At 38.6% G+C, this 17719-nt stretch overlaps 1 protein-coding gene across 1 annotated transcript in view; it reads left to right on the forward strand.

Moving 5' to 3' along the window:
- MYH15 (myosin heavy chain 15) overlaps positions 1-17719 on the forward strand; it is a 150872-nt gene that overhangs the window by 51983 nt on the left and 81170 nt on the right. Inside the window, exons 14-21 of the mRNA XM_074404414.1 lie at positions 272-442; positions 6337-6513; positions 7960-8092; positions 10860-10927; positions 11777-11864; positions 14529-14646; positions 15558-15681; positions 17250-17386. Coding sequence (XP_074260515.1) covers positions 272-442; positions 6337-6513; positions 7960-8092; positions 10860-10927; positions 11777-11864; positions 14529-14646; positions 15558-15681; positions 17250-17386 — 1016 coding nt within the window. The remainder of the gene's footprint in view (positions 1-271; positions 443-6336; positions 6514-7959; positions 8093-10859; positions 10928-11776; positions 11865-14528; positions 14647-15557; positions 15682-17249; positions 17387-17719) is intronic.

Raw genomic sequence — 17719 nt, forward strand, 5'->3', positions numbered from 1 at the left:
TCTGGCTCACATAAAGGCAAATAGAGTTAAAGGAATTATGATTTCAAATTTAATACCATTAAGTGTTATTTATTGTAATCTTTAGAAAATTGAGCTTAATGATATTACAATTCAAAATTACAATTAATTGAGTTAATTGAGCATTTCTTACTTGTTGGGTCTACTTGGCATCATATAATAATGGTTATGTTTTTTTGTTTACTGGACATTCTTGAAAGTGGACCTCAATTTTATTTTTATCTCTTCTTTTCACCTATTCATATCCTTGCAGTATAATAGCCTTGAGCAACTTTGCATTAATTTTACCAATGAAAAGTTACAACAGTTCTTCAACCGGCACATGTTTGTTCTGGAGCAAGAGGAATATAGGAAAGAAAGCATTGAATGGGTATCTATTGACTTTGGTCTGGATTTGCAAGCTTGCATAGATCTCATTGAGAAGGTAATATATGTTTTCTCCTTGTCCATTTTCATTTCGGGAGAATTGTCCCTGCCTGCTGCGTTGATCCGTGTCAGGACTCAGGCTCTGTCAGGGGATGGGAAATGGGGGCAGAAAGCCCTGCACATTTTACCTTAATGGTGTTTGTGTGCACGACCCGTGCCATCCGAACGAAACGCTCTCGTCAGTTGCCCCACTCCATCACCTCTAACGCAGGCTTTCACTGCACATTTGCTGCTAATGCGTGGCCTCCACTGAGAATGTACGAGGAAACTTGTCGAGATTAAAAATGGTCATGCTCTTGACTGGAAAAACACAGCGCTGAAAATATGAGCACTGTAGGGCCTGACTGATTAACACAAGGTGAATGAGTAGACCCAGAGCAGCTTAACGAAATTTGGCAAATTAGCATGCAAACAAACAACTGCCATCAATCCTCAAGGCCACTACCTTGCAGGATGTAGTTTGTTCATTTAATTGGACAAGTACCAGTTAGTTTAAGTAATTTATGACAATACTTCATGGCTTATTAGTAAATTAGCTACAGTGTACGGTTCCTGAATTTGGTGATGTCCCAATACTCTGAAATCTTTCTGCTTGTTCTGGGAAAGATGAGTGAGGTTTGCTGGGGAATTCTGTATGATTCTTTCTGTGGCTTTCTCCGCGGCAGCAAGCATGGCGGCATGTGAGTAGTTACAGGCCCCTTGTGCGTTGCCATAAGCGTGGATTGCGGTGAATCTTGAAGATAGATCTGGGCAGCCTGAAGCCTTTAATTTCCTGAAAACTCTAGCTATGCTGTCACATTTGATTCTCAGAAATCCTGCTAGGAAGGAGCTAGGGTGACTGACCTCTCCATGTCCTTTGCAAGCCTCATGTTTTATCAATCTGTGTCTGATCAATTTCATTTATTAGGCTTTAGATCTTCTTGAAAATCACTATTATTTCCAACAGGGAGTGGATACGCCATTGATTTTATTTATTTTTTAACCAGTGAAATTCCTGGGGGAAAGACAGACTGATTAAAAAATAATAATAATGAATTAACTATGAGCTGATTACAAATAGTAATAAAGATGAACCAACTCTGATCTGGTAAATGTATTCTGGCCTTATAAAGCTGTAGTTTTCTCATTAGAAATGAAACAAAAGAACTGGAGGTCCTCAGAGGGACAGATTAAGCTTCTGGCAGTTGCCATCTATACTACATACTGACTTTGATGATGACAAGATGCTGTTTGTAGACAGGAAGGTGGGACATAGACATTGTTCAGATCCTGACAAGTTCTGTGAATGTTACTGATTTTTAGTTGAGCTGAGAAGTCTGTTGCCTCATTTATGCCAGTCTTGGTTATTCCAAATAACACACTAGCATCATGTAATTTCCTGTTGTATTTTCTACTGATACGATAAGATGAGAAAAAAATTACTGACCAGATGATAAAAGGGAAAGCTAAGTCTTTAGTTTTCTATGAACAATTTTAGCAGGATCCAGGTCAGGCAAATGAGAATAACAAAACCTTCCTTGAAAAGATTATAAATTTTGAAAAGACCCATTATGTTAGCTGGGGGCTATGTGAAGAAGATTTGTAGCAAATATTAATAATCAAACTCACTCCTTGAAATAAAATGAGTCATGGGTTATTTTTAAAATTCAAAAGAACTAAAACACATCAACATGTATAAAATGTCATATAGCAGGCATTTCTATATACATATAAGAAAAAAGGATTTTCATATATAAAAGTTTCATATTTGTAAGTTTATTTTAAAAAGTTTATATTAGCTGGGCTCAGTGGCTTATTCCTGTAATCCCAGCACTTTGGGATGCCAAGGTGAGCAAATGACTCAAGGTCAGGAGTTTGAGACCAGCCTGGCCAACATGGTCAAACCCTGTCTCTACTCAAAATACAACAATTAGCTGAACATGGTGGTACATGCCTGTAGTCCTAGCTACTAGGGAGGCTGAGGCAGGAAAAGTAGCTTGAACCTGGGAGGTGGAGATTGCAGTGAGCAGAGATCATGCCCCTGCATGCCAGCCTGGATGACAGAGTGAGATTCCATCTCAAAAAAAAAAAGTTTATATAAACTAAAACAAAAAATGTATTCTAATACAAACTTTGTTAATTTGGTCTTCGAGTTTATAGTGACCTCCTTTCACATTTATGCTGTGAACAAATCTATTATAGAATTAGCTCACACTTGTTTCATTACTTGAAATATTCTAGTTTGTTTAGAACTTGGGCATCAAAAATTTACATATTAAAGTATTAATATATGACTACAAATTTATGGTTGTACATAAGGCATTGATAAAGAGGTTTTCCCTATTATTTCTTAACAAATACTCTGCAAATTGTACATTTTAAAACTTGCTATTCATTTGGTGTAAACACCCTGGAAGGCAACATACTTATTCCAGTGATTTAGCTCTTTGGAAAATTTCTCAGAAGATTGGGTAGATTTTAGAATTTTACCAGCCTCAAGAGAAAATTTGCTTCAATACTTTCATTCACTGGTTTTTGAATCCAAACTACATTACCTAAATTGATCACATTATTTGCTTTATTGGCCTGACTTGACCTGAATAATTTTTACTGTTTCTATATAATGATATACCATCAGACAATAGGAATTTTTCATGCATCAGTAGTCAATAGTAGCAGATATCCCAAAGAAAGGGCTAAAATATTTTAAATCCTAGCAACATCTTGGCATTATGTAAGTGTTATCATCTCCCTAGAGGAGCTTTTCAGATGTGTTAATTCTTGTGTTTTTAATAAAAAATGAACCACATTAATATCTAGTTGTATCTTATATGCACATGAATATTTTCTTTAAACACATAACTCCATGCTTTTTTGGTTGGAAAACTCTTAAATATTTTGTTTGATAATTAATCACGGCAGAGCAGTCAAGTTCCCAGAACTCAAACCTGTATGTCTCAGGGTTCACCTGTCAATTAATTACTTGGCAGAAATGTGCTAAGGGCCTACATGTTAGTTACCTCGGAACTTGCTATGATAAGGGTTATGAAGTGCAAACCCCGGAAGGCATCATCCTGGCACTCCAGGGACTTCTAGTATTATTGGAAATAGCCTTAAAACAAAGGCTTTTATTTTTTATTAAACCACCAAGTTAATCTGTTTTTCAACAATTTGTTGTAGGGCACTAGCCCCACATCACACCCGTGGGTACCCCGAGTTCGGTGGCAACAAAAGAAAGAGAAAAAGACAGATTAAGAGAGAAAGTGGGACCGGGGGGCATCACTCATTACTGGAGGAGACAGTGATCATCCACACTATTTATTGGTTACGATCACTTTGATCCATAGGGTAGGGGTGGAGTGATGGTGGGAAGAGGGTGACGTGATGGTAGAGTGAATCGGTGAGCTGGAACTGGTATGTCATTCTAAAGATTGATAACAGTGGCAGTTTGGGAGTGTCACAAAACAAGAACATGTGGTTATCTTTACCTTATTATGCGCAGCTGGTGGAATGTGGGCCTTACAAGGAGCCTACAAGTCTGTCTATGTCATAGTGCTACAAAGGGGTTCTACGTCCTTGAGCACAATGTTTATGGTAACAGAGCTGAGGTCACCCTGCAGCGGAACATGAGGCATGGAGCATTTTGCCTCCCCAGAGGCCTCCTGCAGTTTGCCGTAATTTGTTGTTCCCAGTTTATATGTTATTCATAACCAGTTTATGCAGGCACTCTGTAAGTCCTTTCTCCTTTGCTGCTTCTCCAACATTTGTTTTGATTGCTTTCTCTTAACTCCATTGCTGAGAGATGGAATCCCACCCTAGGTTTATGGCAAAGGCTGAACATATGACATCTAACACTAGATGAGACCAGCATTTTATTACTCACAAATGCTCACAGCCTGCAACGGGGAGACCCTGAACCATGAAGGGCCACAAGAGGGTTGTGCTGAGAATAGAGTGAACAAGCAGGGCCTGTGGGAGGCAGACTTTGTCGTAATTACAGGTGACGTGACAATAGGATCCTACAGGAGGATGTCATAGGCTTGTTTGAATAATTTCATGGGCTGATAGAGAAATTAAACCCATTATTCAGAGATAAGCGGGAACTATGTCTGGTCCCTGCCGTAAGGAGTGTGTTTGGCTAAGGAACTTAATGTGGAAGCACAATAGAAAGGGAACTTTCGAGCCCCTCCTGGTTATTCCCACATGTCAAGACACACAGAATGTTGGGCCTTAATTTTAGCCCTTTTACTGTACTACTGTATGTAACACTCTGCGTAAATGCTGTAGAAAAATGTAAGCATTTCTTATAAATAGCTTTTGCCTTCAGGAAATTTGCAGTCAAGCAAAGGATTTGGAAGTCTAATAAATGTAAAAATACATTTAAAAAATTATGTGCAGTATAAATGCAATAAAATTTTCCTACACACCACATTCTCTCCATCAGCGAGTTGGCACCGAGTTCTAAATTCAATGCATATTTAATTTCTAATGACTTCTCATAAGCTCCAACACTACCAGTATGCTAGACCAAGGGTCAGCAAACAGATTTTGTGGACCCAATCTAGGCTGCAGCCTGTTTATGTAAATCAAGTTTTATGGGAGCGTGGCCACACTCATTTTGTTTACATGTTGTTGCATGCTGCTTCCAGTGCTTCAATAACTAAGTTGATGGCAAAGGTATGACAGAGACTATAAGGTTCTTTAGAGAAAAATTGTGCTAAAGGAGGTCATGAGATTTGTAGTAACATATTGTGATTGTTTTTTGAGATGGATCCTCTCTCTGTTGTCAAGGCTGGAGGGCAGTGGCACAATCTTGGCTCATTGCAACCTCTGCCTCCTGGGTTCAAGCAATTCTTCTGCATCAGCCTCACAAATAATAGAGATTACAGGCATGCACCACCATTCCCAGCTAATATTTGTATTTTTAGTAGAGACAGGGTTTCACCATGTTAGCCAGGCTGGTCTCGAACTCCTGACCTTAGGTGATCCACCCGCCTCAGCCTCCCCAAAATGCTGGGATTATAGGTATGAGCCACCTCACCCAACCTGCTTGCTTTTTAAAACCCTTTACAAACGTAGAAGCCATTCTTAGCTTACTGGCTTTCCAATACAGACCGAAGGCAGGACTGAGCCCATGAGCCCTACTTTCTAAACCAATGATCCTCTTTAAGCGTAAATCAAATCACAGCGCTTCATTTAAAAAGTCCCCAAAGGCTTCCTATTACACTTAAAATAAAAGCCACTTGTCTTACTACAGACTGTAAGGCCTTTGAGATCCAGCTGCTACTTACCTCTTTGACATTATCTATTACCATTTGCTCCATCAAGCTAGCTTTGTTCTGCTTACACTGACCTCTGGTAGGACCTCAGACTTGCTGAGTAGGCTCTGGCCTCGGGGCCTTTGCATTCTTCATTTTTCTGCCTGGAATACTTGTGCACAGATCTTCTCAGGTTGTTGTTCTCATTTAGGAGAGGTGTCTTGTCTGATGACTCTATCTAAAAGAGCTCCCTTTCTAAAAGAGATCACCTCCTGTCATTCTCAATTTCTTTACTTGGAATGTTTTCTTCAGAGCACTTCTATAAACTAAGTCATTTTTTTTAAAGTTATTTCTTTGTTTACTTTCCTATTGTCTGCCACTCCATTAGAATGCATGCACCCTGAGGACAGGCACTTAGTGTATGTGGCTCACATACATGTAACATCAATCACCAGTGGCTACATGTATCGGTATTAAGTAGCAGATATTTAATTAATATTAGTTGAATGGATGATTGCTAGTTCTATGCAGTGAATATTCTTTCCTTTGTCAATTGATTAGGTTCCTGGGAAAGAATTTATACTGACCCCCTACTGAAAGTGCAGATTTTCTTTTTTTTTTTTTTTAATCTGCTGCTCTTATGCCTCTTCAACAGCCGATGGGCATCCTTTCCATCCTTGAAGAAGAGTGTATGTTTCCTAAGGCTACAGACCTGACTTTCAAGACCAAACTCTTCGACAACCATTTTGGAAAGTCGGTTCATCTCCAGAAGCCCAAGCCTGATAAGAAGAGATGTGAAGCTCATTTTGAACTTGTCCATTACGCAGGCGTGGTGAGTTACCTCTGGACCCCCGGGCTTAAGTTTTCCTGACTTTGTTTCAAGTGCACTCAGCCAAAGTCCTTAGATAATATTTAAGTAATGTTTAGATGAAATGAAGAGAAGAACAAAATACATCTTAGTTCCACAACAAAAAAGGTAGTGTTGCTTTTTAGCACTCAGGAAATGAAATGGCCAACTACAATAGCCTTCCATGTGCACAGAGGTCAGAAATCTCCAAATGGACTCTGTCACCTCAACTCAAAGCAAGGCAGCTTCAGAAAGGGATGGAGACAATCAAAGTCATGGTTTCCCCCCATTTGTCCTTCCTTTTAACTGAACGTTGTGTGAATGGGTGATTTCAATTGATCTTTTTATTGAAGATTTTTTTTTTCTCCCATAAAGAAATAGTCAATGTGAAGTAATGGTCTCCAAACTATGGCCAAAAAAAGTTTCTAATGAAGCTCGCTGCCTCTCCTCATTTCCTCGCCAGTGTATATACCCCTGTTTCTGCATTTCTACTTTTGGCGGATGATTCTGGGTGGAGCAAAAAGAGAACTTATAAAGGATAATATAATACTTCAACCTAAAAATGACCTGCCAGCTGTGCACAGCTATGTTTACAGTTCTCTTCTTTGATATACTGGCATATTAATTATAATGATATATACAGTAAAATAGCATTATAATCGCTTGCTTTCTTTTGAGTGTTCACTGTGTGTCAGAGACAGTCACTGCAGCATTCTTGCCTTTGAGGACCAGCCACGTGAAATTCCATTCAGTCCTTCCTTCTTCTCTGTTGCTCTCCCCCTTCTTTTCCCTCCTTCTTTCTTCTACTTCTTCCCCTAGCTCTCTCCCTTCTCCTCTTCCTGTCTGTTCCTTTCTATTGACAATGTTAATGGTAAGAATCTTGAGAATCTTTCTGAACTGCACAATGGACTTTTGGAGTATTTTTCAGTACTGTTACATGAAACCGATTTAAAGGGAAAGGACCCACACAATTTGTAATTTTTTTTCAAAGTAATACACAGGCTGGGCATGGTGGCTCCTTGTAATCCCAGCACTTTGGGAGGCTGAGGTTGGTGGATTGCTTGAGCCCTAGGAGTTTGAGACCAAACTGAGCAACATGTCGAAACCCTATCTACACACATACAAAATAAATAAAAATACAAAAAAAAAAAATGAGCCAGGCATGGTGGCATGTGGCTATAGTCCCAGCTACTCTGGAGGCTGAGGTGGAACAATGAACTGAGACCAAGAGGTTGAGGCTAGAGTGAGCTGTGACCATGCCACTGCATTCCAGCCTGGATAACAGAAAAAGACCCTGTCTCAAAAAAAAAAAAAAAAAAAAAGAAAGAAAGAAAGAAAAGAAAAAAAAGAAAAAGAAAAGTAATGTGGTCTTCTATATGAACTTATGCAATTTTTTTCTTTTTGTCACCCGAAATGCATGCCTTTCCAAAGGTACCTTATAACATCAGTGGTTGGCTTGAAAAGAACAAAGATCTCCTTAATGAAACAGTGGTAGCTGTATTTCAGAAGTCTTCCAACAGACTCCTGGCGAGGCTTTTTGAAAATTACATGAGTACTGACAGTGGTGAGTCATACAAACTTCCTTGATTTTTCAGCCTCAGAATGGAACCCATGGCTGCCTCAGCTTTTTCAAAAATTCTTGCTTCTTTCCTGTGATATGTTTCTGTTCCCTGCGGTCTGGGTCATCCCCTCTTATTAGTCTTTTTGTCCTTGGGCTGGGGGTTCTTCAGGGAGATGGTACTAATGCTCTGAGATAGATTCAAGAAATCTGTTCCTGGCCTGCTTTTGTCTTCTACTTCACCTAGCTGCAAAGGGAGAACAAAAAACATATTTTCATGAATAATTTGGGTGCAATATCTATCTATCTATCTATCTATCTATCTATCTATCTATCTATCTATGTAGACTGAAGTATCTTGGAATATTCTCTTTCATAGCACTCTGCGCACTTAGGGTTATTAGAAGCTTCATGACGGCAGGGATCATGTCTGACTTGTCCAACTGTAGCCTCTAGCATGCAGCAAATGCCTGTTTAGCAGGCATTCTCTTCTGACAACTAATCTTGTTTAGTAGTTTGTAATTTACAAAGTACTGTTAGATACATTATCTTAGTCAATTCTTACTATGACACTTTAAGATATATACAGAGTGTTTCTATGTTTACCAGTGTTCCTATTTTACCGCTTACCATGACACTTTAAGATATATGCAGAGTGTCTCGTCTTTCTACCTAGGCTTTGCCATGTAGTAGATTTGTAAAATCTATACAGGAATAAGGATAGAGATGTTAAGTAGCATCCCTGATTTTACAAATCTACTATATGGCAAAGGCTAGGTAGAAAGAAGGACTTCTGTTTTCTAGTTTAGTGCCTATCCCACTCACTGTCTCCCAGGAATAAATAAAACAGAAACTTCTGCACCATCATATGATGGATTTGGAGATACTAAGCCAAAGTTGCTAACACCAGCCTCACTGAATTAAATGCTAACTACATACAGAGGGAAGCTCTCCACTACTTACAGCAAAAGTCACAGATTGACAGCCTTTGAGCAGAAACTGGCCTTCAAACACGTTTTGTTTGGTCCACAAAAGCTAAAAAATCAGATTTCACATACACATTTGAGTTTCCATTTTCTTTTGAAAAAATGGAAATTCTGGGGAAATAGATAATCTAGCCAGCCTGGGTTCTGATTTCCCCATGACAACAGTGTGGCAGAGTACACCAACTGTTCTTTAAATGGGGTGTGTACTCTCACTTTGGATCATGCTTACCCTGCTGTTATCTTACACCCAGCTGCATGTTAACTCCCGGCCCTTCTCAGGCTGATTGGTTCTTCCATCTGACATAGGGAATGGTGAGAGAATTTAGCACTTCCTGGCTTCATCAGCACATGATAACATAATTCTAGAACATGCCTGAAATCCTCTGGGCCAGCCTCAAGAAGAGATGGAAGCTATTGCGTCTGGACCCGGCTAATCTTCATGCAGTACATTTCCCTGATTCTAATAGCTGCTAAAGTACCTCTGAGAAGTCTGTTTGATAGTAGCCATATAAGCTTATGACTCCCAGTTGAGTAATGCTCTGATCATAAGAGATCAGAGAATGGTTTGGGCAGAGAATTAGAGGAGAAATCGTCTTCTAACTCTTCAGGGTATGTTCTGTGTTCTTTGGAACTACAAGACAAGATTTGTCCAGAAAGGCTTTTTTTTTTTTTTTTTTTTTTTTTTTGTAATTCGTTAAGCACTCTTTGAAAATACTTGCCTCCACATTTCTGACGGATCCAAACATTAAATTGCTTGTAATACTATACTTTCTCCTGGGGAATCCCAATAATTTAAACCAGGGTTAAATTCTTTATAAAAAATTAATGAAAGATAGTGTTATTCCCTTTTCATGGACGGAGAAACTGAAGTACAAAGAAGTCAAGTGTTTCACTTAGAGACTTGGGGTGTTTCAAAAGAACATTTGTGATTAAACTTCATGACATCTGCCACCGCACAGTTGCTACTCAGGCACAGAGAATGTTTTATTAGTTTTCCCTATTGACAGCTAGCCCATTCTCTCCAACTTGACTATGGATTTTGTTGCTGTTGCGTGGCACATCTTAGTGAGTTAGCCTATTCAAATGTTTGTAAAGCTGGTTGGCTTAGAACAGGTTTTTTTGCTTTAAGAAAATGGAAGTAGATTTTTTAAAATAAATCATGGAAATAAATACATGAATGTTGCTAAAAAACAGAGACAACATAGAAAAACTGAAAAAAGAACATGAAAATGATCTGTAATCCCATATAGACTAACAAATGGTTAACATTTTGGTATTTATGCCTCACAACATTTTTCATGTTCATAGTCACCCATAACACAACTGCACTTAAAAACATGTATACACACTTAGGACCATCAAATATAAAATTTAGGCTTTGTAAAGTAACTTTTTCTTTCCAAATATCCTAGAAATCCTTCCATAGAAGTTATACGGATCCATGTCATCATTTTAAAAGCTGTTTCACTGTATGCATATTCTCTCATAAATTAATCTCCTATAATGTGCATTTGTTGATTAATTTTATTTTTGCTTGTTTTGCAATGACTAAATAATACTTCAATGAGTATGCACAATCGCCTGATTATATCCTTAAGGAAAAGCAGTAAAAATACACATTTTGTGATTAAAAGGCATAAATATTTTGAAGCTTTTGGTAGATATTGCCATATTGTTCTAGAACTCTGGTAAACTTATGCTTCCATCAGTGGGGTATGATAATGTGACAAAAATGAGCTTTTTACATGTTTTCATCTTTGTTTTTTGTTTGTTTGTTTTTTTGCTAGCTGTACCATTTGGGGAGAAGAAACGAAAGGAAGGAGCTTCATTCCAAACGATTGCATCTCTGCATAAAGTAATTTTTAATTGCATCTATTCATATATTAATTGCTTCACAATCCGCATGTGTTATTATTGATGTGACATTTCACATCTTCAAATAAGGATAAAATATTGGGAGTTGGCAAGTTGGAAAAGTTGAAGTTTATGTTGTTATTATCAAGGGCTTTAGAGGACACCGTTGGTTCCCACCTACATCCCCTTTATCGTCCCTGCACCCATCTTCCAGCTGATGTGCATATTGGCTCATAACAACTCTCGAGTTGTCAGAACTGGACTTCGCCAAAGAGAAGCTATGCTGCCTCTCTGCCCTCCTCTCCAGACTTTAGCCTCTCCCTTGCTTCAAGGGGGCACCACCTATGGTGAAACTGGTGCATTTGTGTTTTCAGCTCTTGCTTGTAAGGATCAGACTAAAGCTGAGTCTGATTAAATGCTTTTTTCTTCCTCTGTTTTTCCAAGCTTTCTTCACTCCCTAAATAAATCTCTTGAACCAGAATTTCCATCTCAGGTTTGGCTTCTAGAGAATCTGACCTAATACAAATGTTTTCCACGGAGAGAGAACTTGAGAAACAATTTCTTTTTTCGAGTCATTTTATTGTCCCGCCATAAGTTATTGCTATCAAATTCAAAATAGGTAGAGATGATTCATGATGTAACTATGTCTGTCAGGTAAATATTGACTTGCCATAGGAAAGAAGTAATGTGCATTTGGTAGGCAGGAAAGAATATTGAATTCATTATTTTACTGTTAGAATACGTCTTGGCTGTGAGATTAAGTTGATAGATTTGGAGACATTTGTGAAGCGGATTAGGGTTTTTAGTGATTTGCAAAGTGATTTTGTGTTTATTATGGTCTCCATTTTAGGAAAACCTGAATAAATTGATGACTAATCTGAAATCAACAACACCTCATTTCGTGAGATGCATAAATCCCAATGTGAACAAAATGCCAGGTAAGAACTAGATTTCTTTGTAATTCATGCTAGGAAATAGATTTGATTTTATCTATATTGAATATCTTTTTAAGAAATATTTATTGGTGCCTTTTATATAGGGCTAGAATTTAGTATAGAAAAATGAAAATATGTTAAAAATGAGGTCTTTGGAACCTCCTCAAGATTGCCTTGTAAATGAAAGTACAGAAGAATTTCACAAAGCAGGCTCAATTGGACATTAGAATGTTTGCTATTACTATTTAAATTCCTCCTTGAATTTATGCTCAACATGGATCAGCTCCCATGCCATTGTCTACAAGGGCAAACTATAAAAAAAAAGAATTGAATAATCAGTTAGGGAATTAAGGTAGATATTTCAACATAAGGGAAGTTATTTGGTCTGAGTTATCTAAATTGACCATAAAGACAGTTCCTAAATCCATTTCTAATTGTGATAACACCCTCTAGTCCTCCTTGCCAATGCCAGCGTCTTCTTCCCTCTGTCTAATAGCATCCATTTTTTTTAGTTATATAATTCTGGGCAGTGGATATCTTTTGAGCAGTGAATGGTGGTAGGGGGATGATGTGATAGGTAAATGATGGTGATTTTTTAAAAAAATGTTTTCAGTTCCCCAAACAAAGGTTTTACCAAAATTAACTACATAGATTACCTTCCTTACTTCATGAGCTTGAAGATTCCCAGACATCTCTTTGGAATTATAGGCCTCTCTGGAGCTTTGTTTGGAGGCTGTCAGCCTCCAAGGAGTGCATATGACAAGCCCTATGTCTTCAGAGCACTAACCACCCTTGTAATACGTAGCCAGATGTTGCTGGTTCTGATTTCTGAGGTTCTATAGTGTGTTGCGTTTTTATTAACCTCCTGTAATTAGGACTCCAATGCTGACAGTCGATGGCCTATTTTGGGCAAGTGGCTGTGATACAAAACAATGATGCTGCAGTTTGAGTTTTTGCAATACAAACACTTCATGTTCATTCATGGCTGTATGTTTTTGCCTCATTGTTTCCTATCAGCTGGGTTTCTGGATGTGTCTAGGGACACTGCTTCCATCTAGCAAGGAATCTAATTAGCTGCATTCTATTTTGGAGCAATTCTGTTACCTATTAGAGTTGCTTCCCATCGAGTCAACTTGGATTTCAGCAGGTTTGGTTTTTTTCTTAAAGTCATAAGACAAAGTCATAAGAAAAGCTTCATGATCTAATCCAGGCATCCCCAGACTTTTTACACAGGGGGCCAGTTCACTGTCCCTCAGACCGTTGGAGGGCCGCCACATACTGTGCTCCTCTCACTGACCACCAATGAAAGAGGTGCCCCTTCCTGAAGTGTGGCGGGGGGCCAGATAAATGGCCTCAGGGGGCCGTAGTTTGGGGATGCCTGAAATCAGAACAGTTATTCCGATACACTTAAAGAGAATGAGTTTGATGTTAAGGTGTCATAGGATTCTACTACTTGTACCCCCCTTTTTTTTAAAAAAAAAAATAACACTTTTAGACAGAGTCTTGCTTTGTCACTGAGGCTAGAGTGCAGTGGCTGGAGTGCAGTGGTATGATCTCGGCTCACCACAACCTCTGCCTCCTGGGTTCAAGCAATTCTTGTGCCTCAGCCCCCTGAGTAGCTGGGACTACAGGTATGTACCATCATGCCTGGCTAAGTTTTGTATTTTTAGTAGAGACAGGGTTTCACCATGTTGGTCAGTCTGGTCTCGAACTCCTGGCCTCAAGTGACCTGCCCACCTCAACCTCCCAAAGTCCTGTGATTACTGTAATGAGCTGCTGTGCCTGGCCAACTTGTCGCTTCTTATAGATTATCTGTTTCTGTCTGTGAATGGAATTCGAGTATAGACATATAGGTATATGGTTTAAGTTTATTACTGTGACCTTGGGCATAGAGTCCTTTCTGTTTTTTTGTTTTTTCGTTTTTTTTTTTTTCATTTTTCATGTAATACCTTAGTAGGAATTTGTGTTAGGAGATGTGGTCCTTGGCTTCTTTCAGAAGACTCACTGAGGGCAGGGACAGTGGCTTCTTGGATGATTTTTCAAAGGCTCCTATTGGAGATTGCAGCTGACAGCTGCAGGAGAGCTTCTTTTGATGAATGAGAAGGTGACAGAAGGATGCTTTATACTACAGAATAGAACTTAGACCCTCTCACGAAAATAAGGGGAGAATGAAGTCTGGGATGTGGACAAGTCCTTCCTAAGCAAAATTGTAAACAGAATGTGTGGTTATGTCCATCTTCCCTTCTTTCTTATCCCATTCCCCTCCCTGCACGGAGATGACAGTTCTCTTTTGTGTTCTTACCACCCTTTCTAAGCTGGTTTTGGTTGGAAAATGAATATGAGACCAGCCATTTACATTCTAGCAAAAAAAAATGTAATCTTTTTGCCTTCCAAAAATATTTGCTTATAAACGTCTCATCTAACTGTGAATTAAGGAGCTTGTTCCATGGTAAAGGAATTTTAGGCAAATCATTTTTGGAGATGCCTACATAATAGGATGATTACCGTGAGTATTATCAGGCCATAAGTGAGTAAACTCCTCTGACCTATCATGTAGAAAATATCCAGTTCAGACTATTTCTTTTTAACTCAAGATGCAGCAATTGGTACAAAATCTGGGCTAATAATTTTTTTAGGCACAGATCCACCATGACCCATTTTTTCCAGGTGTACTGGACCCTTACTTGGTTCTGCAGCAGTTGCGCTGTAATGGCGTCTTGGAAGGGATTAGGATATGCCGTGAAGGTTTTCCAAACCGACTGCCGTATGCTGATTTTAAACAAAGGTAAACATTCATTCCAGGATCCCAGAAGCCAGAGGCTGCTCATTTTGTTTTCCTCCCCTTCCGCATGTTTAGGCATGCATTATTTGTTTGGTTGATGTCCTCCAGACTAGAAATCGATGTGTTTTGGTGGTGGTAAGATATATAATGACAGAGTTCCATTATTTTTTCCCTTAAATCCAACATCCATGTAACTGTAATATCCTTAAATCTCTATTAACAGATAATAGACCCACATATAGAAGAAATATATACAGAAGAAACATATGGAAGCTGAATTGAGTCTCTGAAATGTTGTGTATACTTAATCGTAGCTGCCATCCAAACAGGCTGTGGCTTTATTAGCAAGCCCCTGAAAGGATGCAAGCCTGCAGGTATATGGCAGGAGGCAGGAGCAGCATCTTTTCTATTTCCTGGATTCTAGAAGTTTAAATTGTAGGTCATCAAGTCAATCTGAGCAAAGTCTGGTGGAGTAAAAAGGGACATATTTCTTACTTTAGAATTAAGAGGCATATTTCTTGTTTTCCACCAACTCACCAACAGGGTCAAAGAATCCTGGAAAAGACATTTAATGACTCTGCTTTTCCATTTCCTTATCCATACAGTGGAGATACTTATGCTTTCCCCCTCCCTCTCTTTCCTCTTCCAATCCCCCCTACTCCTGCCACCACCTAAATTGAGCAATCAGTCAAATGAGGTTGCCTTTTCAACAGTATGAAAAGTACAAACTATTATACCAATGCAAGAGATTATTGCTTGTACCCTCATTATTGTTACTAAGAATCTTGTGAAAATTGAACATATTAGGAACAGATAAAAATCTATATCTCCTTTCACCTCATTTGTCTAAGATTCGTCTTTACTTGAATAATAGGATTTTCCAACCCCAGGATTTTTTCTTTGTTTTAAATTAGGTACTGCATCCTGAATCCGAGGACCTTTCCAAAGCGCAAGTTTATGAGCAGCAGAAAAGCAGCCGAAGAGTTACTTGGCTCCTTGGAGATAGACCACTCCCAGTACCGATTTGGAATCACTAAGGTAACCAGAAAACTGCAAAGAATGCATTTAGAGATGAATGTGTGTATCTTAAAATACCTGCGAACATTCAATTAATAAAGCATTCTTCAGCGCTCATGACCACAAATATCACAAATAGATCTCAGCTGAAGGTGAAAACTTCAGTGCTGTTTGAGAAAAAAAATTCAATGTTTTTTAAACCTCAGTTTTGACTACATTTAAATTTAAATAATTAGTCATCTAAGCAAATTTCTGCCAAGATATAAAATACTGAATCAACTTGATGGTATGAGAAGACATGTATATATCAGAGGTAGAAAAAGGTAAATCAACTTGCTGGAGCTAATGGCTTGTCTGTGTGTGAACTGATTCATCCACAGTATCCTTTTAGGGACTAATTACTAGAAGACTATTTGAGTAATTTAAAACTTCAGTGTTAACCCACTATCAAACAATTAATCCAAAACCAACTTCCTTAAATGTAATTTCTTAAATTCTACTTCATCTTAGATGATCTTGGCATGACCCACATATTTTGAGAAACTTCTAACTAATTAATAGGTTTGGTCTTATCTGGCAGTCAGTATCAGTTTGTTCCTAATGACATCCATATAAGAAACAAATTATTTGAACGAGAGTTGGAAAATTTAGGATAAAGAACTCATAGAATTAGAACTCTGTAGGATATGGTTATAAAATGGTGACTCCCATATTTTGAGTAACTTGAGAGTCAGTTTCTGTTGTTTATTGTTTCTGCTGATTTTCACTGACAATGCCTTCCTGGTGTGTTTAGTTATTTTTGCTGTATACTATTCATCTGGGCCAAGATTGACATGAGGCAAGTGAAGCTCCTAAGGCACAAATTTCAAGGAGGCTCTTATTCTCAGGGTTGAGCAAGTGAGGCGGAGAGGCACACACTCTCAGGACACTCTCACACTGGGTGTCTCCATAAAATGTGTGCCTTAGGCACCTCACTCATTTCACCTTGTTTCTTAGTAATTATTCTTGAAAAAATACTTTTGTGGATTATTTGATGCCCAGACAAAAGTGCCTTACTCTAGAACAGAGGTCAGCAAACTATGGCCCAAGAGCCATATCTATGGACTATTTTTTTTTAAATGGCCTACTAGCCAAAAATGGCTTTACATGGTTCATGTTTGTTTAAACAGCAAGAATATCCTACAGAGATTGTATGTAGCCCTTGAAGCCTAAAAATATTTGCTATCCGATCCTTTGCAGAAAATGTTTGCAGAACCATACCTGGTACTTTGGAGCGCTGCATGCCTGATCCCATCTTAAAACTTAAGCCAGGTCCCCTGAGCAATCAAGACAAAAGGGAAAGAAATAAGCAGAAAAATAGTTTAAGTTCTTAAGCAAACAGTAGAACCACAATTTAATAAAAAGTCTTTTGTACATTTTAGATTTGTAAAATCAAACTTTCTAGGAAGTAGATTTTACACATTAAATAAATTTAACAAGAAATAGAATTGATATATTTATCCCTAGGAACACAAAAGTTGTTCACAGGATCAATAGACCTTTGCTGAATACCCATTATGAGTGGAGCTAACATCTGACTTTTCTTTTAGGTATTTTTTAAAGCTGGGTTTCTGGGCCAACTGGAAGCAATGAGAGATGAAAGACTGGCTAAAGTCTTCACATTGTTCCAAGCCAGAGCACAGGGCAAACTGATGCGAATCAAATTCCAGAAGATTCTAGAAGAAAGGTATTATATGCCCACCCTGCACCCCCACTGCTAGGGTAATAGTGTGCTTCAACCAGTACAACCTAATCTCATTTCCTTATAGCAGGCAAGAGCTGCTTCCTCTGCTTAGGCTGGGTCTTAAACATATTGATTGATTGATTGATTAATTGAGACAGAGTTTCGCTCTGTTGCCCAGGCTGGAGGGAGGTGACAAACTCTTGGCTCACTGCAACCTCCGACTCCCAGGTTCAAGCAATTCTCTGCCTCAGGTTCCTGAGTAGAGTAGCTGGGATTATAGGCACCCATCACCATACCTGGCTAATTTTTTGTATTTTTAGCAGAGATGAGGTTTAG

The sequence above is a fragment of the Saimiri boliviensis genome, chromosome 8 (genome assembly GCF_048565385.1).
Source record: "Saimiri boliviensis isolate mSaiBol1 chromosome 8, mSaiBol1.pri, whole genome shotgun sequence".
NCBI lineage: Eukaryota > Metazoa > Chordata > Mammalia > Primates > Cebidae > Saimiri > Saimiri boliviensis.